General features: G+C 34.7%; 1 protein-coding gene across 4 annotated transcripts in view; it reads right to left on the bottom strand.

The window, feature by feature from the left end:
- Positions 1-13,344, bottom strand: part of BRCA2 (BRCA2 DNA repair associated) — a 61,346-nt gene that overhangs the window by 46,425 nt on the left and 1,577 nt on the right. For 3 of the 4 annotated variants that reach the window (XM_053214077.1, XM_053214091.1, XM_053214098.1), the window contains exons 2-9: positions 11,371-11,616; positions 6,045-6,153; positions 5,380-5,426; positions 5,238-5,278; positions 4,934-5,045; positions 4,136-4,185; positions 3,140-3,251; positions 1,187-2,305 (exon numbers count right to left, since the gene is read on the bottom strand). In XM_053214077.1, the coding sequence (XP_053070052.1) occupies positions 1,187-2,305; positions 3,140-3,251; positions 4,136-4,185; positions 4,934-5,045; positions 5,238-5,278; positions 5,380-5,426; positions 6,045-6,153; positions 11,371-11,616 (1,836 nt within the window). The remainder of the gene's footprint in view (positions 1-1,186; positions 2,306-3,139; positions 3,252-4,135; positions 4,186-4,933; positions 5,046-5,237; positions 5,279-5,379; positions 5,427-6,044; positions 6,154-11,370; positions 11,617-13,344) is intronic. The other variant, XM_053214087.1, reaches the window with a different exon arrangement.

The raw sequence follows: 13,344 nt of genomic DNA, 5'->3' as shown, positions 1-13,344 counted from the left end.
ATTAGTATGTAGTTCAAGAAAGCAGCCACCATAAGTAAAATTCAAATTAGTTTATTGGAAAATAAAACTGGAAAAAAGTTTCATTGCTAAATGGGTGTAACAGGAGATAAAAAAAACAAGGCAAAGGAAAAGAATTAGAAAAGTAATTACTTCCTTCAGTTAATTCAGTCTTTGACACTGAAAAAAAAATCAGCTTTTAAAAATAGGCTCTACAGATGAAGGGCCTGAAAAATGTCCTAATCTCAATTATAAAGGCAAATGAATTAAACTGCTCTGAGTTTTTTTTTTTTTTTTTTAAATCATCCCTCTGAATTCTGTATTAGGAAGTTAAAAATATTAGTCTCATTTAATCAAAGGCCACTACTATATATTAGCTGTTTCGCTGATTTTAATTCTGACATATACAGTATCAAACATTCTTCTCTGGAAATTAACCCAAATCTCAAACAGTTCCTCTACATTCCAGTTTATTCTATCCACTAAAATCTTCTCAAAGGATGATAAAATTGCCTTTTTAACATACAATTCAGCTACTGATAAAGGAATCACTGCTCAAATAAAAACAGAGTCTCACTGTGCATACTGACACCAGATATTAATAACTCTAAGTAATCTCTAAATATTTAAGAAAACTAGGTAACAACAGTAACCACTTTTATTTTAGAAGTGACTTAAATTAAACTTAGCTAGAAGTTAGCTTTTTTCTATTTTTTTTACATGATTTAGAGAATATCTAAATAGACAACATATTTACAGAACTGTCAAATTTACATATAACAAAATTAAAGCAGGAATTAAGTAGTCAAGTTCTTGATGATTCTGAATCAAATGCTCTGTCTCAAGACGCATGATTGTATACAGTATATACTATGTAAACTGATCCAACCAGTCTGAATAAAATGATTTTGAACATTGGCAATCAAAGGCCTAAACAATAATGTATGTAGACATTGCCCGATACTGAATACAAGTACAGTGATTTAAAAAAACCAAAAAACTACAGAAGGAAAACCAAAAAAGAAACTACAGAAGGAAAGCAGGCAGTGTATATTTTAAAAAAGATTAGAGAAAGACTCGCATATTCAAATAAGAGAACTTGTCAACAGCCACAAAACTATACATTCTCTCTCTCTCCCTCTCTCACTTTCACACACACACACACACACACACACACACACACTCGTACCTGAATCAGCATTTGTAAATGTCAGTGGTCCTTCCAAAACGTTTGCTTCAAATTGGGCTGAATAGTTCATCAGTCCCGATTGCTGGTCCTTCTGTGTTTTTAGTCCTTGATAAGATGTTTCATCATTTACAACATAAATAAACTTTTTTGTTTTCTTTTTCAAAGTGGATATTAAACCTGAATTCTTCAAAGGTACAGAAGTATGTTTGATAGTGGCTGGCCAGCTTCCATTATCAAGTGAACTCGTACTTAAAGAATCCTCTTTCTGTGAGCAAATAGAATGTTTTTCTAATCCACTTTCAGAGGCTTCATGTTCTTCTTTAAAGTTTGGATCAGTTACATTGTTTGAGAACACTGCACTGAATGTCTCTTCAGGTGATTCTCTTATCCTGAATATAGACTTTCTGATACCCTGAAGTGGAGAAGCTATTAGAGAAGTTTCAAATACGGCTTGCTTTACCGCAAGAATGGAATCTTCATGAGATTCAAGACACTGCCCTTCATCTATCTTATTTACCACTATTTCCTCATTTAATATCTTCTCTGTACACTTGGGTACACCTGAAATCTGTGGTAAAGAATTTTCTAAAATAATAAAGTTGGTACATTCTTTCTCTGTGGTTATGAGGTCTTTTTCTGAATTATTTTGGTCACAAGAAGAAATATGCAGTAGAGGTAATTTCTCCATGTGGGTTCCATTTAGACCTGAGAGGGTTAGGTGACACGATTCAGAGGCTGAAGATAGTACAACTTCCTTGGAGATTTTATCACTTCCATCCCCAAAGGGCTTCTGATTTGTTACATTCGAATCTAATGGATCACTGGCATTTGCTTCCATTTCACATACAAAAGAATGTTTATTTTCTTTCATTTGTTTTTTGGCTTCTTCACATTTATTGGTTGTTTCATTGAAAATATTTTTCCTAGTCTTGCTGGTTTTTATTTTTTGTAGGTTTCTTGTTTTACATTTAGGAACACATAATGGAAAACTATCTTCTTCAGAAACATCTGCAACTCCTTCACGTACTTCATCTTCTAAGATATTTGGTGTTGAGTTTCCAAAAGGGTCTTGGCAGCTATTTACTTTATCACATGAATTCCCTACCATTTTCCCCAATCCTGTTAAAATTTAAAACAGAAGCATATTAATAACATTTTATAATATAGCCATAAAATTTATACTATTCTTGCAACTGTTCTCAAAGAGATAGCATATACCACATAACATGTAATGTGGCATGTAAAGGGTTATCCTGAGTGCTAGCTCTTTTAGGGAGGGGAAGGGAAGGAGGGTGCCACCCTTCCCCCATTCTTCTGGTAAAGACTGATTCCAATGTCTCCAAATCCTTCTATTCATACTCTAATCCTAATACTCCCCCCCCCTTTTTTTTTTACCAGCTCTACACAATTAAAACTCATGCAATCTTAGTATATGTTCTCAATTTAACATTCTAAGATTTATCAAACCAGATGTTCCAAATTAATTTTGTGGCTCTATAATAACTGAGAGTAAAATCTGATTTTACACACACACACACACACACACACACACACACACACACACACACAGTTATCCAATCCCACACATTTATACAGAGATATACACATACCAAGAAAAATGCAATATTCCAATGATCTGATTAGGTAACTTTGAGTACATGTGCAACCCAAATTACTAATTAGAAATAAGGCCTTCACATTTTGTTAATTTTTAGTCTTATTTTTATCTCTGTAAGTTTTGAGTTATAGGTTTTGTTTTGGTGTCACTATAGGATATTGAATGGTATTATCTTACCATGATTTAACATTTTCATTTAAATCACATTAGCTTCTACTCAGAGAACTTTCATTAATTAAGAAGGAAAAGCAGTGTATTTTCTTTTTCAGAAAGAAGTAATAATACTTTAATGCTGTCAGTTAAAAACAGTAGTTCAATTAAATAGAAGGACTTACCTTGACTTTTAGCTTCTCTTTGACTTTTGTTTTCACGGTCTGGCCCAGAAGGGATAAACCTATCATTTTTCTTCAGACTTTCGTCATGGTTACAGAAATAGCTTTTAAAGATCTGCAAAAGTTGTATTTTAAAGTCACTAGTATAAAAATTCTCACTCTGCACATATTCAACTTAGAGACACCATTACTTCATAGGAAGTCAAGAAAATCACATATAGAGTATATATATGCAATGGAGTATTACATGGCAATAAGAATAAAATCTTGCCATTTGCAATGACATGGATGGAACTAGAGGGTATTATGCTAAGCGAAATTAGTCAGTTGGAGAAAGACAAATATCATATGACTTTCACTCATATGAGGGTTTTAATACACAAAACGGATGAACATACGAGAAGGGAAGCAAAAACAATACAAAAACTGGGAGGGGGACAAAACTAAGAGACTTAAATATAGAGAACCAACAGAGGATTGCTGGAGGGGTTGTAGGAGGGGGAAGGGCTCAATGGGTAAGGGGCATTAAGGAATCTACTCCTAGATCATTGTTGCACCATATGCTAACTTGGAGGTACATTAAAAAACAAATAAATTAAAAAAAAAAAAAGAAAATCACATAGGATCGGGCTTAAAGACTTTATCAAAGACTTAGATAAATCATAAATTAAGGAATGAAAAAATGCAAGATAATATTTCAAGGCATTCTAAAATTATTATTTAAAAAAATTTTTTTTAACGTTTATTTATTTTTGAGACAGAGAGAGACAGAGCATCAACGGGGAGGGTCAGAGAGAGAGAGGGAGACACAGAATCTGAAACAGGCTCCAGGCTCTGAGCTGTCAGCACAGATCCCGACGCGGGGCTCGAACTCACGAACCGCGAGATCACGACCTGAGCCAGTCGGATGCTTAACCGACTGAGCCACCCAGGTGCCCCGTGGCATTCTAAAATTATAAGCAACTGCAACAGCATCCTCAATTTGTCATATTTACTTACAGCAGTAGTGTCATTAGGAAATACAGCTGCAGATGCTTCCTCATCTCTGACTGTAAAAAAAAAATTCAATTTATCTATACTGTATTATATTCCAGACACTAAGGTTAATGTGAAAACTGCAGTATTTTCTGGTCATACATCAAAAGACACATACACTACTGAAATAAATGATGCATTTGAAACAAAACGAATTGACTCAAGTATGGTAATTAGAAAGGTCAATCAACATAGTGAATAAGCTACATTCAATTCCTTAGTACCACTCATAAGGTGCTAAGAAACTGTGGTTTGATGACCCCGACTTTAAGGTAATACTATCCATAAAGACTAAGAAAATCAGATGGAGCTATGGGGTCATGACTTAAGGATAAAGCTTATAAGCTTTAGCATTTATTTAGATAATAATACACTCTAAAAGCATATTATATGTCAAATACTTCTTACTTTTCAACATGCTTTTACCTCTATTATTTCATCTGAGCAACAAAAAAAGTTAAATCCTAGCCAAAGAGAGAATCGAAATGGAATGTACTTTTGCTAGAATAATAAAAAAAATCCTGGTTTGCATATAGATGGACTCCTACAGAATACTACTCCTAGAACACCATGTAATGTACCTGTAATCCCAATATAAATAGAATAAAATTATTCTGAACTACTAACACATTTCTCAAAGATAGTATAATCTAATTACTATCCAATTATCTTTTCCTACTTTCTTTTTGTTAGAAGCATTTAGAGATGACACTCTATCAACATTATCTACCATCTTACATGATACACATTTGCTAGTATTACCTATGAGTACAGTAGAACTAAGGGTTGGTGGTGTGGCTAAAGAACTTGACCAAGACATATCGGGATCCACCTCAGCTCCTAGACTTTCAGAAATACGTTTTGGTGTCTGACCCTGGAAATAAGAAAACAGTTTATTTATTTCACATAAATGCACTAATGATTAAGAGTATTTTTTTCACTTATCACTCACTGAATGCCTACATGAGACCATAGGTACATATTTGTAAATCTCAGGGCACAGGCAGGACACTGTTGTCAAACTCTCACTTCTCCACAAGAAAAATAAACTAGGCGGAATATTTACCTTCATAAGCTTCGGTGTATGAAACAAGCTTCCACATACCACTGGGGGTAAAACAAGGGGAAAATTACTACATTTTATTTTTATTAAAATTTGAGAGTATTTTAGAGCTAAAAAAAAAAAAAAACCTCATTTTTAATCATACCTGACTTTTCTCTTTGTGGTGTTACATGTGTACTTCGTAGAAGAGGACTAAAATGGAAAAAAAAAAATTATTCAAAGATAACAGAAATGGCAAGAACAAAATATTAATCTTATTGAAAAAAAGACTCAGTCATATCAATTATTAGAATTACACTACTTTGTAATATTTTGTTACTTTTTAAAAAGTAAACATCTCATGAAAAATTAAGTAACCACTAAATTATGTTTAAAATGTCCACAAAAAGTAATATAAAGCACTCACAAATTTCAACTGCTAGGAACTGTACATCTTGAACTTAAAAATTATGCAATTATGTAAAGTGAATCTATAAAATCATATTCTTTCAAAGCACACAAATTATTTTAAGCTGCTATATCAAGGGCATTGCTTTTCATTAATATTTTTATAACTTAAAAATGTCACAGAATATAGACAAAAAACCAGTGAATTCAACATAGTAAGAAAAACAAAGTAAATGTTTCTAATGTAAAAATTATTGAATTAAAAAACTCAACCTAAAAGGAGATTATTTAAAAGTAGAATTTCCTCTTTCAGGCTTTTAGCCAAAATATTAGCATGAAAATTAGGTGCATTTCTAGAAAACAAACAGCATATGTGGGAAGAAGTTTCATTTAAATATTTTAATAGAACAAGTTTTACCATACCTTTCACTAAGACAAGAATTTAGAGGTGGGCTGGTAACATCATTTGTTTGATCCATTTTAGACTTCATTGTGCAACAACTTTTATGTTTACTATTGGTAATATCCTTTCCTGAAACAGTACAATGATTCAGTGAGTACGTATATGCTCTGGATTGTGAATTTTCATTCTCTGGAAGTATTTAAAAACAAAAAATCTTATCCTGGGAAGGAGAATGTATGGGCAGTTCAGTTGAATTGGTTTCTCAGTTTGTTGATTCCTTCCAAAAGGGGAGGTCTCAAAGGATGTGTGCCCTCATTCAACAAGTATATAATATATGTAAGACACTGTGGGACACTTCAAGGAGTTCATAACATAGCAGGAGAAATTTTTTGAAATTCTACACAAGTGGAACACAGAATAGAATGTTTTATGCCTTACTATTAAGTCACACGCACTAGGGTATTATGAAGGATAAGAGTATAGAAAAAGACATTTACTAAAAACCTACCGACGTACCAAATTTGATCATATTAGTCTTCTGCTGAAAACTTTCAAGATCTTGTTCTCAAGAGCAAGCTCAAATTCCAAAACAAAACTCCCTAGTAACAAGGACTTTCATCATCTGCCTTAACTTCTATGACATTCTTTCACTCTACTTTTCAGCCATACCCAACCACCTGCATATCCTGCAAGAATGCTCTCCTTCACTTCAGGCCTTTGTACAAACTGTTTTTCTCTCTTTTTATTTCTCTTGACTGAACATCCTCTTTCAGGCTTCCATTTTGAAACTACCTCCTCTGGAAAAATTTAGTGGTCCCTAACATGAGATTAAGTGATAGCTGGTGCTGTATGTTCCTCGTAGAGTTTATCATACAGCATTCTTGCTTCCCCTCCTAGAAATGTGAGCTCCTTGACGTAGGGATCTTATTTATCACTGTCTCCTTAGCAACTATAATCAATGCCTAATGTTATAGTCACTCCACAATTCCTGGCTGGATGAATTAGCAATGATTAGAAAAAACTACCACTGTTGACGAATACATCTATTTTCTCCGCAATAAGGCTCAGTCAGGGTTTCTAAAGCTGTATCTGGCTCTATCAAATCCAATTTACAGTGTGGAAATATTCCTATTTTCCGTATCACAAATATGGTATTTGAGGCATTTATTATTACTCTTAAAAACTGCTTTCAAAAATAGTTGCTAAAGCAACTGATCCTATAATCTCTAACTTAGAAAAGTTTGGGGAAAAATAAGTTGCATTAGTGTTAATAAGGCAAAGACCAAACAAAACTATTTGCAGTAGCACATGCAAAACACTGTGTTATATTACTCATTTCTTAAGTAACAGGAAATGGATATAATCACTACTAAGCCAAATACACATGTGAGGTAAACCCCACTTCAATGAAATATCCAAGTTTCTCTAATGAGACTTTTAGTTGACACTAAAAAGTAGCTAAACCTATTTTTAAAATTTCACTTTTCCCAGTTCACTTTAACAAAGATCTTAATCAGGAAACGACTACTACACACTTAGAATGGCTAAAGCCCAAAACAAAAACAACACCAAATGCTGATGGGGACGTAGAACAAGAAAAACTCTTACTCACTGCTGATGGAAATGCAAAATGGTGTGGCCACTTTGGGATTCAGTTTGAAGTTTCTTATGTAACTAAACATATGCCTACCATATGATCCAGCAATCATGCCCCTTGGTATTTTCCCAAATGAGTTGAAAACTTAGGTCCACACAAAAACCTGCACATGATAGAGTAGCTTTGTTCATAACTGCCAAAACTTGGAAGCAACCAAGATGTTCTTCAATAGGTGAACGGATAAACAAACTGGTACATCCATATAATACAGCATTATTCAGTGATAAAAAGAAATGAGCTATCAAACCATGAAAAGATGCAGAGGAACCTTATGTTGCTAAGTAAAAGAAGCCAGTTTGAAAGGTTACATACTGTATGATTTCCACTATATGACATTCTGAAAAAAAGACTGTAGACTGTAAAAAAAGATCAGTGGTTGCCAGGGGTTTGGGGTGGAGGTGAGTGAACAGGTGGAGAGCAAACACAAGGGGGCTTTTAGGGCAGTGAAACGATCCTGTAGGATACTGTAATGATGGATACGTGACATTATACATTTGTCAAAAACCAGAGACCTGTACAAATAATGAACCCTAATGTAAACAAACGACTTCAGTTGATAATAAAGTATCAATATTGGCTTAGCAATGAACACCCAAATGTAAAAACTAAAAAGTAAAAAAATGAAGCAGGTAAAAATAAGTCATATCCAAAAAACATTTGCCAAGTAATCTGAGAATCTCATAAAAAGGCTGAATAATGGTGAGATAAACTCATACGATTTTACTCAAAAGGACTGCTGAGAAGCAGAAATAGTACATTTCCTCATGAAACTTTAGGGATAATTCTCTTTTGAAAACAATAGATGTCAGAATGAAACAAGTAGGTTAAAAAACAGCTTAAGTCTTACATTTTAATACTGAATTTAAACTAAACAAAAACAAAAGGAATCAGGAAACTATAGTCAGAATTATTTATGCACTATAACCTTAAAAATTTTGATTCATCTGCACTGAGTGGCCTTATTAATTCATTCCTGTCCCTCCCTAATTATAGATAGACCAATTCCAACTCTTTCAAGATTCAGTAGAATTAGCATAAACTGGTTTATGGAGCTTTTCCTGAGCCCATTAAAATACATGGCTGCTCCCTTTACTATGCCCACAACAACACTTTTGCAGGTGATCCTATTATAGCGTATACCACACTGTATATTTATTTACATACTTTGTCTTACACAAGACTGAGTTCCTAGAAGTCAAAAGCATCTTATTCATGTTTGTACCCTTAATGTCTAACAAATTGCCATGCACAAAGTATGGAATATTGGTTGACTGAATGATTTCCTTTTCTGTGTTCTGCATTTCATCTGCTAAATATTCCTTAAGGCTCTATCCTAAGCCTCATCATAATCAATTTCCTCAACACATGTGATGACTTTATCACTTTGTTGATTCCTATAACTTTCTTTCCTATCTGTATGCTCTCTTAAGTTTTAATCTTGTATTCCCCAAATCCTTCAGGACATCACCTTTACACCTCACCACTGTCTCAAATTGCAGTCCACAACTCAACCTACTTTTTTTCATCCTTTCAAGCCTTTTCGGTCTTAAACCTGTTTTTCCTCCAGTGCTTAAAACGTCTACGAATGTCACCATTATATTCTTAGTTATGCTCTAAACCTGTGATTTGATCCTTTCTTTGAAATCCCTAGGTCTAGGATATTGTCGGGTCTTACAGTTTCTATCTTCCATATCCGCTTTCACTACCACTACTCTAATTCGGGTGGTTGGCCCACTACAACCTGGACCATTATGTGTCCCTAACTGGTCTCCCTGCCTCCAGTCTTCCATTTCCATGAGAATCACCCGATTAGTTTAAAAGGTACACTTATGGGCTCTATTTCTAGTGATTCTAATTTAGTAGATTCAGATTAGGGCCTGAAATCTTCCCTTTCATTCAGGACTTCAGGAGATTCTCACAATATAGGCATCTCATTTTGAAAAAAAAATCTCCAAAGATTGGGTCCAGTTATTAGGCTTTCCAAAGCAAAATAAATACTCATTTATTCTGTAAAATATTTACTGAATACTCACTTTGTATACCGCTAGGTATCCAGTAACATACAAGAAAATCTTTGTCCATTACCTATGTCCTCTTTGTATGTGCATTTTCTGGTACCATGAATTTCCTCTTTCATAGTATTTATTCCACTGTAATTGCTTATTTTAAGTCTCCTCCAGTAGAAGCTAACATTGTGACAAGGAAAACTTCCCAGAAGCACATACATAAATCAAGACCTGAAAGATGAGCTTGTTAGATAAAAAGGTAGGAAGAACTAACTAACTTCTGGACAGAGGTAACAATCTATAAAGAGCCATGGAGCAAAGTGGTTTCAAAAAGAAATTCAGTATGAACAAATGGTAAATTACATGGGTGGGAGAGGAATTATGGCAGCATGAGGCACGAGTTAATGAGACTAGATTAAAAAAGAACCTTATAAATCATGTTAAGGAGTTAAGATTTTATCATGAAGGCAAAGGGAGGTAGTCAAAGATTTGAAGCAGGAAGTAGCATGATCAAATTTACATGTGATTTTTCTGGACAACCTATCAAATAAACTCAATTGTTTTAGTCTGGCATTAAATATCTGGCTCTAGGTGCTCTTTCTAGCCTTAGGTTATTTATTGGTCCGTTTTAGACATGCAACACTCCAAACAACCTGGGGTGCCTGGGTGGCTCAGTCTGTTGAGCAACCGACTTTGGCTCAGGTCATGATCTCACAGCTTGTGAGTTCGAGCCCTGCGTCAGGCTCTGTGCTGACAGCTCAGAGCCCGGAGCCTGCTTCGGATTCTGTGTCTCGCTCTCTCTCTCTGCCCCTCCCCTACTCGTGCTCTGTCTCTGTGTCAGAACTGAACATTAAAAAAAAAAAAAACAAAAAAACCTGAATTACTTGACATTCTCTTAACAAACTACATCATCTTCCTCACGTTTTTCCTCTGCCTAGTACATTCATTATTACCCTGCCGTCTTCAAATTTCTGGATCTCACCTATCCTTCAAGGTTTAATTCAAGTAAATCACTCCCCAATTCCCCCCCAAACTTATTTATGCTCTTTCTTCTCAACTCTCACTGTACTTTTTGTACTTTGCTTTTGACACGTGCCACATTCAATCTTAGACTGCTCTTTATCTGTCTACTGTTAATTCCCCTTACTTGACAGTAATACTCCAGAGAAAGGAGAATATGACATTTAAATAGGTGATAAACATTTGAATGACTGAACATATAATCTTATTACATGATTGATTGGAATACCTGGCATGTATGCCAGGGAAACTGTTACCAAATCAAAAGACATTTATAGAAAATTGATAAAAATACCCTTCTCTGTCCTCTGTGATAACCTGCAGAAATAGAGTTTATTTAATTAACATCAAAACAAATCCCACTTGGTGTTTTTTTGGGGGGGGGGGGCAGAAGAAAAATATAATTTAACAAACTAGGCAGGATATATTAAATCAAAGGAGGGAAGAAAAGGAACACTAATTAAGTACCTGCATTCTTTTATTTAATCCAAACTTACAGGCATTATTTTCATCATCTCCATTTTTCAAGTGGGGAAAGTGAAGCCGGAGAGATTGATCTGACCAGTATGATATAATTACCAATAGAGCTGGGAGTTTTAACATAGGTTTGTCTCAATTCCTGGTTCATGTTTTTCCCCTAGTCTACTGGACCACATTACTTACCCGAGTCTATTCTGTATTTACCTAATTCTTTTAAAGGAGACTGTTGGTATATTGGTGGAATCAGACCTTGCTCTTTGAATATTATTGGAGTTGAAGCCAACTGATGACAAGGTTTCCTTTGTGGGGTTTTAAACAGGTTTGGTTCATAACTGATTTTATATCCAGATTCTTCTGTGGGTTCAGAATTATAGGGTGGAGCTTCTAAACAAAGTTCTTCAAACCAGTTAAGGCTTATTGGCCCTAAATCTGTAAGAAAAATAAAAATTCCATCTTGGTTTTAATCAGTGACAGGTAAGTTCATGAACCAGTAAAGATCATAACAAAGAAAAGGATGCTTGAGATTTTGACTGTAGATTACTTTTGTTAATGCATATTAATTAAACAAGAGCAGTAATCTGTTCTCCCTCCAATCTGTAGCACGGTCTAACAAGAGTTTACAAAAGTTACAAGGTGATTGCTCCTAGCTATATTAATTAGCTTTTCCAAAGTTTTCTTTCTCTTATATTCAGGATTCAGAAACAAGTCATTCATAGCAAGAATGCATTCCACAGATACAATTTAACTACAAAGACTACATAAAGGGATGTGACAAATCTGTAAGTACAGGAACATGTAGACTCACAAATCAAATGGAATAAAAAGACTCCTTCCTGTTAAAGAGAAATGACAAAATTTCTACTATGATCTATGTACCCTTAGTGATTCTCAATGTGTGGTCTCTGGACTACTGGTGGTGGGGGTGAGGGTGGGGGGTAGGTCCCCAAGACAAATTCAAGAGCTCCATTAGGTCAAAACTATTTTCATGATAATACGAAGGTATCATTTCTTTTTTTCACAATGGTGACATTTGCACCCTTGGTGTGTAAAACTGATGACATCTTTGCAGGAGTCAAGGCAGTGGCAATAAACGGGGCTAGTAATTGTATTCCATCATTCACGCACTTGTCAAAAACAAAACCAAAAAACCAGTCCAACTTAAAATATCATTAATGAAGCAGTAAAAATTATTTTATAAAGCCCAACCCTTGAGCACATCTTTTTAATATTCTCTGTGACAAAATGGAAAGTATGCATCAAGCATTTCTGCATATTAAGTACGACAGTTGTCTAGAAAAGCACAAGTGGTGAGTTATGAGCTGAATTAGCACTTTTTCATGGAAAGTCATCTTTAGTAGAAAGAACAACAAATAAGTCATTTTGAGTTGAGTGATTTGAACATTTTCTCAAAAATGAAGTGAGCCTATCACTGCAGAAAAAAGTTTGTTGCCAGTGAGAAAATGACAGCTTTTAAATGGGAATTCGAATTTTGTTAAAGTTTATTAAGGCTCTGTAAACTTATCTTCTTAATCTTAGGAGATTTTTCTGATGAGATTAGTGAATTAACACATGTGATTTTTAACGCTTAATACAATGTGTCAATATATGAAACATTTGTAATCCACAACACTGACATTTTACAACTTATCAATACCCAATGTTACAACATGGATAAAAGATTTATTCAAAGTGCAAAAAAGACTAATAGAATTAAATGTATCAAGAGTATAAAAAGCTGACGATATGGTTTCCAATTCCATATTGCAACTCTTAAACTACCACTTATCAATTTTTTGTGTATTATCAAAGAAAAATACCCACAATTAACTGAAGACTATTAAAATACTCCTTTTTCTCAACTACATTGGTGTGTGAGGCTGGCTTTTCTTTATACGCTTGTACCAAAACAACATACTGCAACAGATTAAATGTAGAAGCAGGTATGAGAATCCAGCTATCCTCTATTAAGCCAGATATTAAAGTGCAAAATTGTAGGGGCACCCGGATGGCTCAGTCCATTAAGCATCAGACTTCTCAGGTCATGATCTCAAGGCTTGTGGTTTGAACCCCGCCACAGGACTCTGTGCTGACACTGTGGAGCCTGCTTTGGATTCTGTCTCCTTCTCTCTCTGCCCCTCTCTCTCTGCCCCTCGCCTG

The sequence above is a fragment of the Acinonyx jubatus genome, chromosome A1, assembly GCF_027475565.1.
Source record: "Acinonyx jubatus isolate Ajub_Pintada_27869175 chromosome A1, VMU_Ajub_asm_v1.0, whole genome shotgun sequence".
NCBI classification, from domain to species: Eukaryota; Metazoa; Chordata; class Mammalia; order Carnivora; family Felidae; genus Acinonyx; species Acinonyx jubatus.
This window is presented reverse-complemented; position numbering and strand designations above follow the sequence as displayed.